General features: G+C 50.2%; 1 protein-coding gene across 3 annotated transcripts in view; it reads left to right on the forward strand.

Annotated features, from left to right (window-relative positions):
• XPO6 (exportin 6) overlaps positions 1 to 11207 on the forward strand; it is a 114975-nt gene extending 103768 nt beyond the window's left edge. For all 3 annotated transcript variants that reach the window (XM_045848967.1, XM_045848968.1, XM_045848969.1), the window contains 7 exons: positions 2789 to 2944; positions 4247 to 4361; positions 4535 to 4706; positions 6406 to 6567; positions 7193 to 7291; positions 7468 to 7698; positions 10517 to 11207. In XM_045848967.1, coding sequence (XP_045704923.1) covers positions 2789 to 2944; positions 4247 to 4361; positions 4535 to 4706; positions 6406 to 6567; positions 7193 to 7291; positions 7468 to 7698; positions 10517 to 10618 — 1037 coding nt within the window. In that variant the 3' untranslated portion in view covers positions 10619 to 11207. The remainder of the gene's footprint in view (positions 1 to 2788; positions 2945 to 4246; positions 4362 to 4534; positions 4707 to 6405; positions 6568 to 7192; positions 7292 to 7467; positions 7699 to 10516) is intronic.
• The last annotated feature ends 3192 nt before the right edge of the window (positions 11208 to 14399 follow it).

The following is a 14399-nucleotide window of genomic DNA, read 5'->3' on the forward strand; positions in this document are numbered from 1 at the left end:
TGGTTGAATTTGGTCACAAATTAGATGAAAAAATGAAGGCTACACTAAGTGAAATGAAGGAAAATGCACAGGGAACCAACAGTGATGGTAAGGAAACTCAAATCAATGGTGTGTGTGGACCAGAAGGAAGAAAGGAACATCCAACCAGAAAAGAATGAAGAAACAAGAATTCAAAAAAATGAGGAGAGCCTAGGAACCTCCAGGACATCTTATCTTTAAGCATTCCAACATCTGAATCATAGAGGTACCAGAAGGAGAAAAGGAAGAGCAAAAAATGGAAAACTTATTTGAAAAAACAATGGAGGAGAACTTTCCCAGTCTGGCAAAGGACAGACTTCCAGGAAGTCCAGGAAGCTCAGAGAGTCCCAAAGAAGGTGGACTCAAGGAGGAACACACCAAGGCACATCATAATTACATTAGCCAAGATTAAAATGAAGGAGAGAATGTTAGAAGTAGCAAGAAAAAAGGAGAACAGTAACTTACAAAGGAGCTCCCGTAAGACTGTCAGCTGATTTCTCAAAAGAGATCTTGCAGGCAAGAAGGGGCTGGAAAGAGGTATTCTAAGTCACGAAAGGCAAAGACCTACATCCAAGATTGCTCTGTATCCAGCAAAGCTTTCATTTAGAATGGAAGGGCAGATAAGTGTTTCTCAGATAAGGTCAAGTTAAAGGAGTTCATCATCACCAAGCCCTTATTTTATGAAACGTTAAAGGGACTTATCTAAGAAAAAAAAGATAAAAAATATGAACAGTAAAATGACAACAAACTCACAGTTATTAACAGCCACACCTAAAACAAAAACAAACTAAGCAAACAACTAGAACAGAAACAGAACCACAGAAATGGAGATCACATGGAGAGTTATCAGCAGGGGAGTGGGAGGGAGAGAGATGGGGGAAAGGTACAGAGAATAAGTAGCATAGATGGTAGGTAGAAAATAGATAGGGAGAGGTTAAGAATAGTATAGGAAATGCAGAAGCCAAAGAACTTCTAAGTATGACCCATGGACATGAACTAAAGTGGGGGGGATGTGGGTGGGAGGGGCTCTGCAGGGCAGAGGGGAATAAAGGGGGGGAATGGGCCAATTGTAATAGCATAATCAATAAAATATATTATTTTTTTTTAAAAATGTGGCTACAAATCTGAAAGGGCAGGGCAACAAACAACATATACACCTATTGAAGAGTGGCTGTGGCCTGGCCTTGAGTCGGCACCATGTGTGAGCAGGACAGGGGAGCGCTTGTTCTGGGCTCGGCCTTTTCAGCTGGCTGCGCAGGTGCTCGTCTGCTCGAGTCACTGTGGCGTGAGAGCAGAGGCTTGCACACCTGTTAGATCATTTCATAGCATGAAATACAATGTATGTTTATGCCCAGTGTATACATATAAAACCATATCAATGACAGATAAAAGTGTCATAAACAAGCCCTGGCTGGCGTAGCTCAGTGGATTGAGCACAGGCTGCAAACCAAAGTGTCGCAGGTTCGATTCTCAGCCAGGGTACATGCCTGGGCTACAGGCCATAACCCCCAGCAACCGCACATTGATGTTTCTCGCTCCCTCCCTCTCTCTCTCTGTCTCCCTCCCTTCCCTCTCTAAAAATAAATAAATAAAATCTTTAAAAAGAAAGTGTCATAAACAGACATGTTTTTCCTGTTTTCAGTATGTGCCATGCATGCACTCCATTTCTGTCTTGATAAAAATGGAAAGGATGAAACCTTTACATAGGTCCCAGATAAAGTCAGAGAGCTGAACTAAAGGGAGTGAGCTTGGCACCTGACAGATTTACCTAACTGGAAGGGAAGAGATCACTCACGGAAGTGAGGAGCACTAAAGGCTCAAGTAGGTACCTCACAGGGTCCCAGGGCTTTGTCTCCTTTGGATCCCAATTCTGACACCAAATAATGTCACCTCAAAAATAAAATAGGTTATTTTACCAGGAAAATGGGTTTATTCAGGAATAGCAGAGAGTTGCGATTTGGGACAAGCAAAATGCACTCAAGTCTGGAGAGACAAAGGACCACTTTATTAGGTTTTCAGAGGAAACTGGGGAGGACTGCTTTGAACTGGAGTTCGCTGCAGGAGAGCAAGAGGTCCAGGCTGTGGCAGTTTCTCATTTGCTGCAAGTGGTGGTTAGTGCATTGTTGCTGGGGCAGCAGGGGATCTTCCTTCTTTTTTTAAAAAACAGGAAATTCCTGTGTGAAAAGTAACCTCCCTTGTCAACTCTTAACTTCTTTCTGCCAGTTATGCAGGCTGCAACTAGTGGTATGTGTATGAAAGTTTCCCCTTCAGGGCTTCCCAGCACCGTTCTGATGTGAAGTTCTTACTTATTTTCCTCGTGTGTGTGGCAGGCGCTGTGCGGAGTTCCAGGCTAGAGTCACATTTGGAGTCGAAGGAGACCGTTTGATCTGCATGTGTGCATTCTGGCCTGCAGTAATTATCTGTGACACTTATTTTCTCACCAGTCGTTCATCATTTTCAAGTCTTGAGACCAAGGCACCTAACCTGAGGATACATTTGATCTCTCTAGACTTGTTTCTGATGGATAGAAGCTGAATAGAGGGGGGAAAACTTAGCAGGCAACTGGAGTTCTGACAGTAAAATGGAAAAATAAAAAGGAAAGGAAGAAAAGGAGAGAGAACTCAATCAAGAGAAACTATTTCTTTAGCAAGATGTCTGTGTTACTGTCCTCTGAATACCTTTGAGGATTTCTTCCCCTTCCTTTGTATTCCCTCTTATTCTTGTTTATCCTCAGACAAGTCTTAACATGCAACCTAATCTTGATTTGCAGCCAAAGTGATTATCCACCGGACACTTAGTGTCTTAGAAGATATTGTGGAGAATATCTCTGGGGAATCCACCAAGTCCCGGCAGATCTGCTACCATTCGCTGCAGGAATCCGTGCAGGTCTCCCTGGCCCTCTTTCCAGCTTTTATTCATCAGTCAGGTAGGAGCTGGCCACAGGCCTCACTGATGAACAGTGCTGACAAGGACAAGAGTCATTTCTTAGTTGTGTAACAGCAGTCCCCAACCTTTTTGGCACCAGGGACAGCTTTTGTGGAAGATGGGGGTGGTGGGGGGCGGGGGAACATGACAGGAGGTGGAGCTTAATGCCAGCTATGGATGGATGAGGCGGAGCTCAGATGAGCGTTGTTTGCTTCCTCTCTGTGGAAGGGGCGTGGAGACCTCACAGGGGCTGTGCTCATGGACGAAGACTGTGGCCTGGGGGTTGGGAACCCTGCTCTGTGGAGCACAGCAGTCAGGACCAGCACAGGCCTCCCACTGAAGGCAAAGGGCAGTGAGGTTCATTTGGAGAGTCCAGGGCTCAGGCCCCATGGAGCCTTCATACAGGCCTCATACCCGTGTCAGGTGGCATTGAGTCACTTGCCTCGTTTTCATTTTTAAGGCTTCGCCTTCTTCCAGTGTTGGACATAAATGGCTGAGAGTAATGGGGGCATTATACAGGAGAAGAAAGAGAGCTTTTTCCCTAAGTGCTTCTTATTTACTTACATGGCAAGATGGGTTTTGACATGGTACCCCTCACCCTGCTGTGTCACTGTCACTGATAGAGGCTCTTGCTAGCTCTGTGGGTATATGTGAGCATTTATACTAGTCTTGTCAGTTTTATGAGATAAATATTGGAGGTTTCTTAGCAAAGTTTCACTGATTGCCTCTTATAAGCAGAGTTTGTGTAATTAGAGCCAAAACACACTGTATAAGACAATTGTTTAGATCTGGAAGTGGGACCACATTAAATGTAACCATTATTCTATGAAATTAATGCATTTAATGGGCCATTGCCGTGCAACCCAAATACACCCTCATTATCCACTTTTAGTGACTTAACCCCTGACCTAATCCAGTCCCAACTGCAGGGATTGTTGGTCATAGACAGAAGTCTCTAAAGCACTCAGGTGTCCACCCAATTGAATAGTTGCATCAGTGTGTGCAAAACAATCCATCTGCAGGGAAAACTCTGAACGTTGCTGAGGCGGGGCCGTGAGGGAGGCTTCATTTCCTACAGTGAGCCATCAAGCAGAGGGGTTCACTGTATTAGAGCTGTTTTCTCAGCATGTCCTTAATCATTTTCTACTTTCCATCGCTGGCTCTGATGGTGTTGGGGAAATTTCTTCCAGCAGGCAGCCTTAGAGATGATAATGCAGATTGCAAGAGGAAGTCTGTCAAGCCAAGGGCTTCCATTTATCCCTGTGTGCATGCCTCTGATCATTTGCTTTGTCCCTTTGTTTAGATGTGACTGATGAGATGCTGAGCTTTTTCCTCACTTTGTTTCGAGGCCTTAGAGTACAGATGGGTGTGCCTTTCACTGAACAGATCATACAGACTTTCCTCAATATGTTTACCAGGTAACCACACACCTGCTGTCCATGGCTTTCAGATTTCAAGTGAGAAGTAGCGGGACCTGGCTACAAAGTGTGGGATATTTTTGCTCCTCTTCTTCACTTGCCACGGTGTTGGTTTTCATCCTGGTCCCAGCGAAATGTTGCCTTGGCTACCATGTGGTTTCTTTTGTCTGCAGAGAACAGTTAGCTGAGAGCATCCTCCATGAAGGCAGCACTGGCTGCCGGGTGGTTGAGAAGTTCCTGAAGATCCTGCAGGTGGTGGTCCAGGAGCCTGGCCAGGTGTTCAAGCCCTTCCTCCCTAGCATCATCTCCCTGTGCATGGAGCAGGTGTACCCCATCATTGCTGAGGTATGAGGGGCTGGAGCTGTCCCTTGTGCCACTTCCTGTCCATTTGGGGAGGGAATGAAATATCCAGAAAAATGCATTGTGTTTTAAAGCTAATTTGTTAGCTATTTTATTTTATTATTATTTTTCGTACAATAGTTTTTTCCAAGAAAGAATGTTTTTAGCTTGGTACACTATTTTTATATTGGCTGAGTTAATTGGAACTAGCGTAGTGTAAACAAGGTTGGTTGGTAAATAAGATCAGCCTCCTATGGCAAACAGTATAAACTTTAGGTGAATATGTAGGTTTTTACGGCAAACATTATAACAGACATACTGCCTGTCAAGAACACTCATGATCTCAAGGATACGAAGCAAGTTCTCCAAATGATTCAAACCTTCCCTTGTTATAGTTCCCCTTTGTTCTTAGAAAACAGACATTCCACATGTCAAGATCCAGAATAAGTACAGCTCTAACTAAATTTTATGTAATAGTTATGCAAATAAGAGCTGATCTTTTTAACTGCCCAAATTAAGGCCTAAGCGAGTCCAGTTGCTTTGCATCATTAAACACACGCAGGAGCTGTAAGGATTCCTGCCATGGAAGCTCTTGCCTTCTAGTCTCAGTTTCATCTTAATCGGGCTGAATTACTCGTGTTTTGTCATGTTTAATGAACACCCACGTTTTTGTGTGCATTATACATGGGATTATTACACCCCATGGTATATAAGCATTTGCACGGCAAAATACGGTAACTGTATTTGGGCCTTATCATTTTGAATTCTGTAGAGACATCTGAAATAACGTGGCCTGTCATGCTCTCTAGTGACTTGGAGATTTTTGCTCAAATTAGAAAATATTGGTGAGCCTGCCTCCCCTTCCTCATCCCAGAATTCTAGCTGCTGGTGAAAGAGGAAACAGACCCAGAGAGCAGTCAGCCCTGCACGCTACCTCCCCCACGAGGTCCTCTGAGGCTTCTTTCTGTGGTTCCTTGAACCCCTTTTCTACGGAGGGCAGATCTGCTTTAAGCCTTCTTATTCCTTATTCGTCTTTAGCTTCTGAGGTTGCGTAAGATCAGCAGGTTAGCTAGACAGTGTTGTTGGTCCTGGAAAAAGGGACAGCACAGCCAAGATGACATGACAGATCAAATCAGGTTTCTAAATCAGCTTTCTAAACAGAAAATCCATTTTTTTAAAAAAAGATTTTACTTATTTATTTTAGATGGAGGGAAGGGAAGGAGAAAGAGAGGGAGAGAAGTGTTAATGTGTAGTTGTCTCTCGTACGGTCCCCCCTGGGGACCTGACCTGGCCTGCAACCCAGGCACGTGCCCTGACTGGAAATCCAGCTGGTGACCCTTTGATTCTCAGGCCAGCACTCAATCCACTGAGCCACACCAGTCAGGGCAGAAAATCCGTATTTCTAATTGTTGTTCCTTTTAGTGGCCTTTTTCTAGCTTGAAAAGCTGAGTGCTTCCATCAGAAAAAAGTCCCCTTGGCACCAATGTAGGCATTCTGTCTCAGGTGTGGCCCTGTTTCTGCCGAAGTACTTCTGGTTTGAACTGCTGACTCAGCGCTTGATGGGACAGGAGGGTGGGTGGGAAGCTGATGCTCCGCTTGCTGTTGCCAGGCCTCTCGTAGGCCGCTGTTGCTCTGGGCCTGGGCTGTGGGTGGCTCCGTGGGCCACAGGGAGGGAAGGTTTGAGGACCTGTGTGTGTCTCCACAGCGCCCCTCCCCTGATGTGAAGGCTGAGCTGTTTGAGCTCCTTTTCCGGACGCTCCATCACAACTGGAGGTACTTCTTCAAGTCCTCCGTCCTGGCCAGTGTCCAGAGGGGGGTTGCCGAGGAGCAGATGGAGAATGAGCCTCAGTTCAGTGCCATCATGCAGGTAACGTGGAAAGAGCTGCCGAGTCTGCCCAGTGACTCAAGAACAGCTGGGACTCATTCGGGACACCACCTGAGTCCACTGGCTGTCTGCCCCTTGGTCTGCCTCTCTGACACATACTCCACTTTCTCTAATGTGGCCACTGCAACAAGTACTGTCTCTGAAGCCCTGTCTTCTGGGTCTGAAGTTCAGCTCTACCTTTCAGTGCCTATGAAGTTAGTTAACTTGGAACCTCGGCCTTTTCATCTGTAGAGAGGGCAGCTTAGATAGTGCAAGTGGTTGGCGTGAGGGGGCACTAAGGTATTTGACAGTCATTAGCTTCTTGCTTCAAAGATAGGTCTCATGAATGAGTCCAAAGGTTTATTACAAAAGATGTAGGAAGATACCAGGAGAAGTCAGGCCCCATGGGGAGAACTTCGAGCTAAGACTACGTGGGAAAGTTCCTAAGATCTGACCAGACAGGCTGCAAGACTGGAGATGATGGATTCTCTGGCCCTGCCTTTGGCATAAGGAGCTGCTTGCGGGGTGCAGGTTCTTCTGGCTTGGGCCGGGGGGGGGGGTTGCGCAGAAGGGTTTGGTCTCAGGATGTTTTAATGCTGCTTAGAGAATGGGGTATTTCCTTTCACAGGCCTTTGGACAGTCCTTTCTCCAGCCTGATATCCACCTATTTAAACAAAATCTCTTCTACTTGGAGACACTCAACACCAAACAGAAGCTGTACCACAAGGTAGGTGCCCGTCTCTCAGAAAGAATTCTTCATTGAAGGTGTCGGGCCTGGCTGAGTCCCACCCTTCTCAGGTCGACAGCAAGAGTGTGACGGGAAGTAGACTGGGACCTGGAGAGGCCCCAGGGACCCTGGGTCAGCCCTGTGGCCATCACTCCCTCTGGGCTCTCTGTCTGCAGAAGATCTTCCGGACCACCATGCTGTTCCAGTTTGTGAACGTGCTGCTGCAGGTCCTGGTCCACAAGTCCCACGACCTTCTGCAGGAGGAGATCGGCATCGCCATTTACAACATGGCCTCCGTGGACTTTGATGGCTTCTTCGCAGCTTTCCTCCCTGAGTTCCTGAGCAGCTGTGATGGCGTGGATGCCAACCAGAAAAACGTGCTGGGGCGAAATTTCAAGATGGATCGGGTGAGGAGAGAGAGGCCAGGCCAGGCTGAAGGGAGGGCAGGTGTGGGCTCTTGTGCCTGGTGCTTGTGACTCAAGGCGGGGCAGGCTGCCGTTGTGCGCACTTTGCACCCCTGCGGGCTCCGAGGCAGCCCGTGCGGTTCTGGGTGACTCGCTGCTGTGCCTGTGTTGATGGGTACATGCGTTCCCAGTTTTGGCTTTAGGAGCACTTGGGTTCTCCTTCTCATCAGCCATTGGGCCCCAGCCATTGGGCCCCAGTGTTGGCTCTGCCAGTCCAGCTGCTTTGTTTCAGCTTCTTGGTACTCCCTGTACCCTGTGACCAGCCGCTGGTTCCTCATGGGTCACTACAGCCTGAACTTGCAGACTTGCAGACAGGCTGAGAAGATTGGTCTTCTGGAGCTGCTTCTGTGGGTCCCAGACTTAAAGATGAGACCCCGGCTCTTCCCAGGCCTTTCCACCCCCGGCCTGGCTCTGTGTGGCCAGACCTGCTACCAGGTCCTGGGAGGTGCCCCCCAGGACTCACCCTCTTGCTGCCTGTCCAGGGAAGGTCTGTCTGGTGGGCTGTCCTCACCTGGCAGCATCTTGGGCGGCAGCTGGGCTGGTGACAGCTCTGGATGCACACAGAGCCATCACTGTTGCTGTGTCTGGGCCCCTTGGGGCCCAGCTTTTCCTGTCCTGGGGCCTCCTTTCTGGGCACTAGCCTGCCCTCCTCCTCCTCCCTGTTTTAGCTGTTTATTAAGTCTGCTGCTTGCTCGTCAGCTCTGCCTGGAACTTTTCTTTAGGACTAAGTCATGTTCCTCTTTCATCATCTCACATTTGATGAAATGGAATCTCTTTTGTCCATGTCCTGTTGGTGTCCCTGGCTTGATTCCTGTGCTTGCCGATGTCTGGTCTTAAGACCGACAGGTCGCTCTTGCTGGAGCAAATTACATCTTCCTCGCTGGTCTCGGTAGTGACGTGCATCGGGACAGTTTCTTAGACTCTGCTCCTGTTTGTCTTGGAATCTTTCCTTCTCTGGCACTTAATCTGGTTCTCTCTTGAGCTTCTTAAAGTTCACTTCAGCCACTTGGATTTTTTTTTCCTTTTCTAGAGGCCAAATCCTAATATTTAATGATCAGTTTCTACTGATGTCGTTACTAGTCAACTTCTTGATCTAAAGCAGTGGTTCTCAAACTCAGTCATGCATCAGAGCTCCTGGGGTGCTTATTAAAGATACAAAAATGCTGCCATGCGTTCCACCAGGAAACTCAGATTTAGCATTTGGGAGCCACTGTTTTAAAAGACACCTCTTAGTGTGTTTTCTTGAGGATGAAATAAAGGAATCAGTGCATTCATTCATTCACTCACTATTGGGAGCTGGCTACCTCTCAGGCCCTGCGCCAGGTACTAGGGCACCAGCCTCTGCCTCCGAAGAACTGTGTCGGGAAGATGGGCAGGAGCACCTGCTGTAGACCTCACTGTGCTTTCTGATGTGTATCTGTTGTCAGTGCCATTTCCCGGGTGAACCCGGGCTAAGAAAGGTCAGCGGTCAGTCGGCAGTTACAGAACTTGGGAATGGTAGAGCCGGGAACACGAAGCAGGCCTGGTGCTCTGGCTGTGGAGCCCGTGTGCCCTGCCCACCAGCAGGGTGAGGCCGGGCGCTTTGGGCGCTCAGAGCGGAGGTGCTGCCTGCTGCCTGGAGCTGGGAAATAGGAGGTGTCTGGGGGGCCTTTTTGGCCAAGGCGGGCTTTGTCCTGCAATTTGAAGAGGAGGGTAGGTTAGTCAGGTAAGTGGTTGGGATGGAGGAGAGCTGGAAGTGCCTTTAGCTAGTTTTTGAGCCTTGTCGTGTCACCTGGGGTTTCAGAAGGGATGGGTTGCCTTGGTGCCACCAGCCCCTCAGGGAGCCAGCCCACAGTGTGACAGGGAACCATTGATGTTGCTCCACATTTTGCCGTACAGTCCAGCGTTCAGTAGTCACAGTCTAAACACGGGGACTCGAACTTCGGTTGGTCTTGTAGTGCTGTGTGGCAGTGTTTGGGGTGTCAGCTGCGAGGGGCCCTCTCCATTTGTAGTCTGCTGTGCAGCCCAGCAGGCGGCAGCCAGCAGGGGAGGTGGTGGGTGCCTGCTGGCTCCTGCCAGTGTCACTCTTGAGTGGTAGGGCCTGCCTGGAGCCCTGGGAGGAGTCTGCGGACAAGGGCTTGTTGGAGGAGAGACACACCGGCAGCCGTACCAGTGTTCCCCTTCCCTTCCTGTCTCGTGACTGCAGCAGGTTTCCTTTCTGTTTTTCAATTTCTCTCCATAAAATTATTTATTTATTTATTTATTTATTTATTTATTTATTTATTTATTTAAGAGATCAGGGCAAGGGGAGAGGAAGAGAGAGAAACATCGATCTGTTGTTCCACTGACTTATGCAGTCATTGGTTGATTCTTGTGTGTGCCCTGACCTGGGATCAAACCCACAACCTTGACATAGTGGGATGATGCTCTAACCAAGTGAGCTAGCCAGCCAGGGCACAGCAGGTTTCTTCACCTCTCTGTGCTTCACTTCTTCATCCTTAAACTGGTGGTGCTGCTAGCACCTGCACCGCAGGCCTGTGGCGAGGACGACAGGAGCAGTTGCATGCGTGTGCGGGCCAGGCCCAGGTGTGCATGGGGGCGGCACTCACTGCTGTCCCTCCCCCGGCTGTCTTGGCTCACGTGTGGTATGAGAAGCGGTAGGAGTGGTTCGCTGTGTAGTGTTTGAGGAGCTCTGGAGCGCACTCTGGGAGGGAGGTGCCCGGGCGGGGGTAACACAGGGTGCTGTGTGTAGCTAGGCTGCAGCTGTGCCCCTGCCTTCCAGGACCTGCCCTCGTTCACCCAGAATGTGCACAGGCTGGTCAACGACCTGCGATACTATAGACTCTGCAACGACAGCCTGCCCCCCGGCACAGTGAAGCTCTAGGCACAGCCTGCTTTCCGCCTGAGGGACGTGAACTGCTGCTGCCACCACTGCGCCACCACACCCTCCGCCACAGTTGTCTCCCAGACGAGTCTCGGTCACTCCTCGGATTCATATACCCTGAGCAGCGTCGCCTGCCCTGTGCCCCTCCTCTATGACCCTCACCTGCCGCCCACCCAGCAGAACTGGCCTCAGGGTGTGTCTTAGCACTGGTCGGAGTGCCCAGGACATTCAGGGCAGGCGGAGGGTCAGGGCTAGGGACGGGAGGCACCAGGAAATCCTGCGCGGTGCTCTGTGTGGATCTTGCATCTGTCGGTCATGAGACTGAAACGCCAAGGACAGCTTATGACAGTGCCACCTTCTCACCATTCCACCTCCCTACCCCTCTCTGGCCTTCGGCTAAGGGGAGATGTGACCGGCCACGACGCTGGAACTGTTTTGGCACTTCTGTCACTCGCCCCTCCCCCCAGTTGCCTTGAAGTCTCAGCTCTGTGTTAGAGATTTGCAGACTCATGGTTTTTTTGTTCTTGTTTTCTCATCATTCCATTGTGATACTAAGAAACTAAGAAGCTTAATTAAAAAATAAAATGCTTATGTTGTTGTTATATAAACTCTGGTTAGGGAGCTTCTTCACAGTCAGAGCCTCCCCAGGGCCGGCATCTGGGGGTGGGGCACCTCTTGAGGGGGGAGTGGGGCAGCGAGGGAGGAGGCTCGTGTGAGCCCTGGGAGAGCGAAGGAGGAGGACCGGCTTTCGCAGGCACTGGCTGCATCCCACCCTCGTGAAGACACATGGTCCCCGTTGCCCGTATTCAGAGTGGGGGTACTTGGTGTCACTGACAGTCAACCTAGTGGTGGAGGTGGGTGTGGTGTCCAAGGGTGCGCCCCTGCTCTCAGAGCCTGGCCTCCCAGCTCTGCACCTCCCAGAAAACGGATCCCTCCCTAAGGTGCCCAGCCAGGCACTGTCCCTCAGTGGACTGAAGGGAGGTGGCTGTCTCTTGACGGATTGTCTGAAAATGGTGGTTGGGACGGGAGGGCAGGAGAGAGGGTATAACTGTGGGAGGATGGGAGGGGGAAGGCTCAGGGCTTACCCGTGTGTTGAGGGCTGGGGCCTTGCCCAGCCCTTTGTGAGTGGAAGTAACACGTGTCCCCAAAGTTTCTGGGGTACTGGTTCCGCAGTTCCGCTGCTTTAGGGGCCTCAATGACTAGACGGCAGGACTGGGGTGAATCTGACGTGGACTACCACATCTGGCAGGAAGAGGCTCGCTCACCCAACAGTAAGGGGAAAGGTGGCCCTTGGCTTGTCAGTAGAACTGGGGACAAAGGGAGTTGGGGGCTGATGGCTTCTACTTCTGAGGTCTTCATAAGATCAGTTTGGTGATGGCGGGCTGGGTGAGAGAGAGAGTGTGTGGGTGTTGCAGCCTCTTTGTGTCAGTCACAGCCTCTCAGCTGCCGCCAGCCCAGCTTCAGAGTTCAGGGAGGAGGAGATTAAAACTCCGGTTGCTCTTCTCCAGGAAGGAATTAGCATGCAGTTATTCCTGGGCAATGAGTCCTGCCCCTCCTGCTTGCTGAGGAGGGCCCAAGCGAGCGCTGTCTGTGCCTGAGACCAAGACAGGGTTTTCCGAATGGCTGGAGTTGGACGGGGTGAGGGGACGGGTTTTGTCGCCTGTGGGCCCCACCCTTGGACAGAACGCAGGGCAGGACTTTGGATGGTGGGAGGCAGGTGGGCTGGGACGGGTTTCTGATCCAAGACTGATAGGCATGGCCCCGGAGCTCCCAGTCCTTGGTGGTGTGCAGGCAGAGGCCAGGGACCTGCAGAGACCTCTGGTTCAGTTTCTCTTGTCCACAGTGCCCCACCCAGGGTCTGGCCCGGGAGCGGGAACAGGCTGTACGCGTGGGTGGAGTTGGATGAGTGCTCAGGCTGTTGACAGACCCAGAAATTGTCTGTATTCTGAGAAAGGGGCTGGGGGAAGGGCAATGGCAGGGGGTTCCAACCGGGCAGGCTGCTTTCCCTGCCGACTTTGACTGAGGAGGTTGTCCTGGCTCCACTCCGGTGCCCAGGTCCTGCGTGTGCTCTGGTTGTGCCAGTTACGTCTGCCTAAGGCACAGCCACTGGCTTTGGGGAAGATCTGATGAAATGTCACAGTTTGAAGCATTTTCCTCCACTGTCTGCTCTTGGCCTTATGCAATGGAGGGCTGACTTTTCTTTTAACAGCCATTTTTTTCTACTGACTATAAAATGTAGAAGAATATGTGAAAAATGCTGAAAACTGAAAGAGCCATCCAATCCCACTGCCCAGGAAAAACCCACTGGTAGTATTTTGGGTAAATTTTATTTCCACATTTCTTCATATGTGTGCAAATGTGTGTGATTTTGCCTTTCCTTTTTTCTTTTTTTTTTTAATAAAATTGATCTGTTGTTTTGTTGTCTCCTTTTTATTCATTTAACATGTTATAACTATTTCCCAATGTTAACAAAATACTAGGACCTGATCTTTAATGGCAGAGTGTGCTCTGTCGTGTGATATGCCACGTTTTGCTCAGTTTTTCTTTGTATCAGGTGGTGCCGCAGTGAGCTTCCTTGGGTATAAATCTTGATACTTGTCTAATGATTTCCACAGGTTCAGTTCCTACGTGTGAAATTGTGGGTGTGCAAGTTTGTGAGGCCTGTGCTAGACATCGCCGGGGCCTGATTGCTCATCTGAAGGAGAGTGTAAGTCACAGACGTCAGAGCTGCAGAATGTCTGAGCTGCAAGGCTCTGCTGAGACAGTCAATAAAATCAGTGCCTGGTTCTGTGGATCTTGGGGACTTCAAGGCCCAGGGCCCCTGGCTGGTTAGTGGCGGCACCTCACCAGCCCGCCTCGCTCACTTCGGGCATCTCTGCAGCGCACCAGGGCCAGGGAGAGGAAAGGAGCTGCTGGTTGTAGTTGACTCGTTTGGCCTTGGCCTTGATGGCAGTTCATTAATTTAACAAACATTATTTATCATATACCTCTATAAGCCAGGTGCTGGGCTCCAAGCAAAGGACTTGGAGATTAATAAGGTAAGAATTCACAGGCCAGTGGGGAAACAGGCAAATGGATTGGTGCAGAATGGTGTGCTAAGGAGTGTGATGGGGACTGGGAATCAGGAAATGGATGGAGAGTTGTACATGGGGCTGGGGGAGGGCGAGAGGCTCTCGGGGTCCTCGTTGAAGGTGGTGGTCATCTGAGAAGGGGCATGGGTGGGGGAAGGCCGAGGGCAGGCGTGGCGTCTTGAGGCTGACGACCCGCAGGCTGCAGTTGCAGATGGCAGGAAACTGCCACGGAACTCTGATGGGGAGGGTGACTGAGTTTTTCTTCTTTCCAAACCAGGATGTGGTGAGTAAACAGCAGCATCAGTAGCAGTAATTCTGGGACAGCCGGGATAAGCTGGGACTCCGGCTTCCCTGGTCTCAGAGGAGAGAGCTCTGGGCCCAGCGGGGCTTGTGTCTCCAATGATGGGAGGAGGCAAAGTCCCGCCGCCCTTCCTTTCCACGTCAGATGTAGCAGCCTGTCTCATCAGGAGGAGTCAGCCCTGAACTGGTCCCGAAATGGACAAATCGATGATGGGCAGGGTTTTATTCCATGCAGTGGGCATTTTGGTGAATGCTGTGTGACCACATTGGGTCACAGCTGGGCCAGCTCTGCAGGAAAGCTGTGGTGGTCCCCAGCCCCTCGGACTGAGCCGGCTGGCTGCCCTCCTCCAACTCCTTCTGCTCAGAGGCTCTCCTGAGCTCCCTTCGCAGTGACGGGCTGCCTGTGTCCA

The sequence above is a fragment of the Phyllostomus hastatus genome, unplaced genomic scaffold (genome assembly GCF_019186645.2).
Source record: "Phyllostomus hastatus isolate PE091 unplaced genomic scaffold, TTU_PhHast_1.1 phas_contig_64, whole genome shotgun sequence".
In the NCBI taxonomy this organism is placed as follows: Eukaryota; Metazoa; Chordata; class Mammalia; order Chiroptera; family Phyllostomidae; genus Phyllostomus; species Phyllostomus hastatus.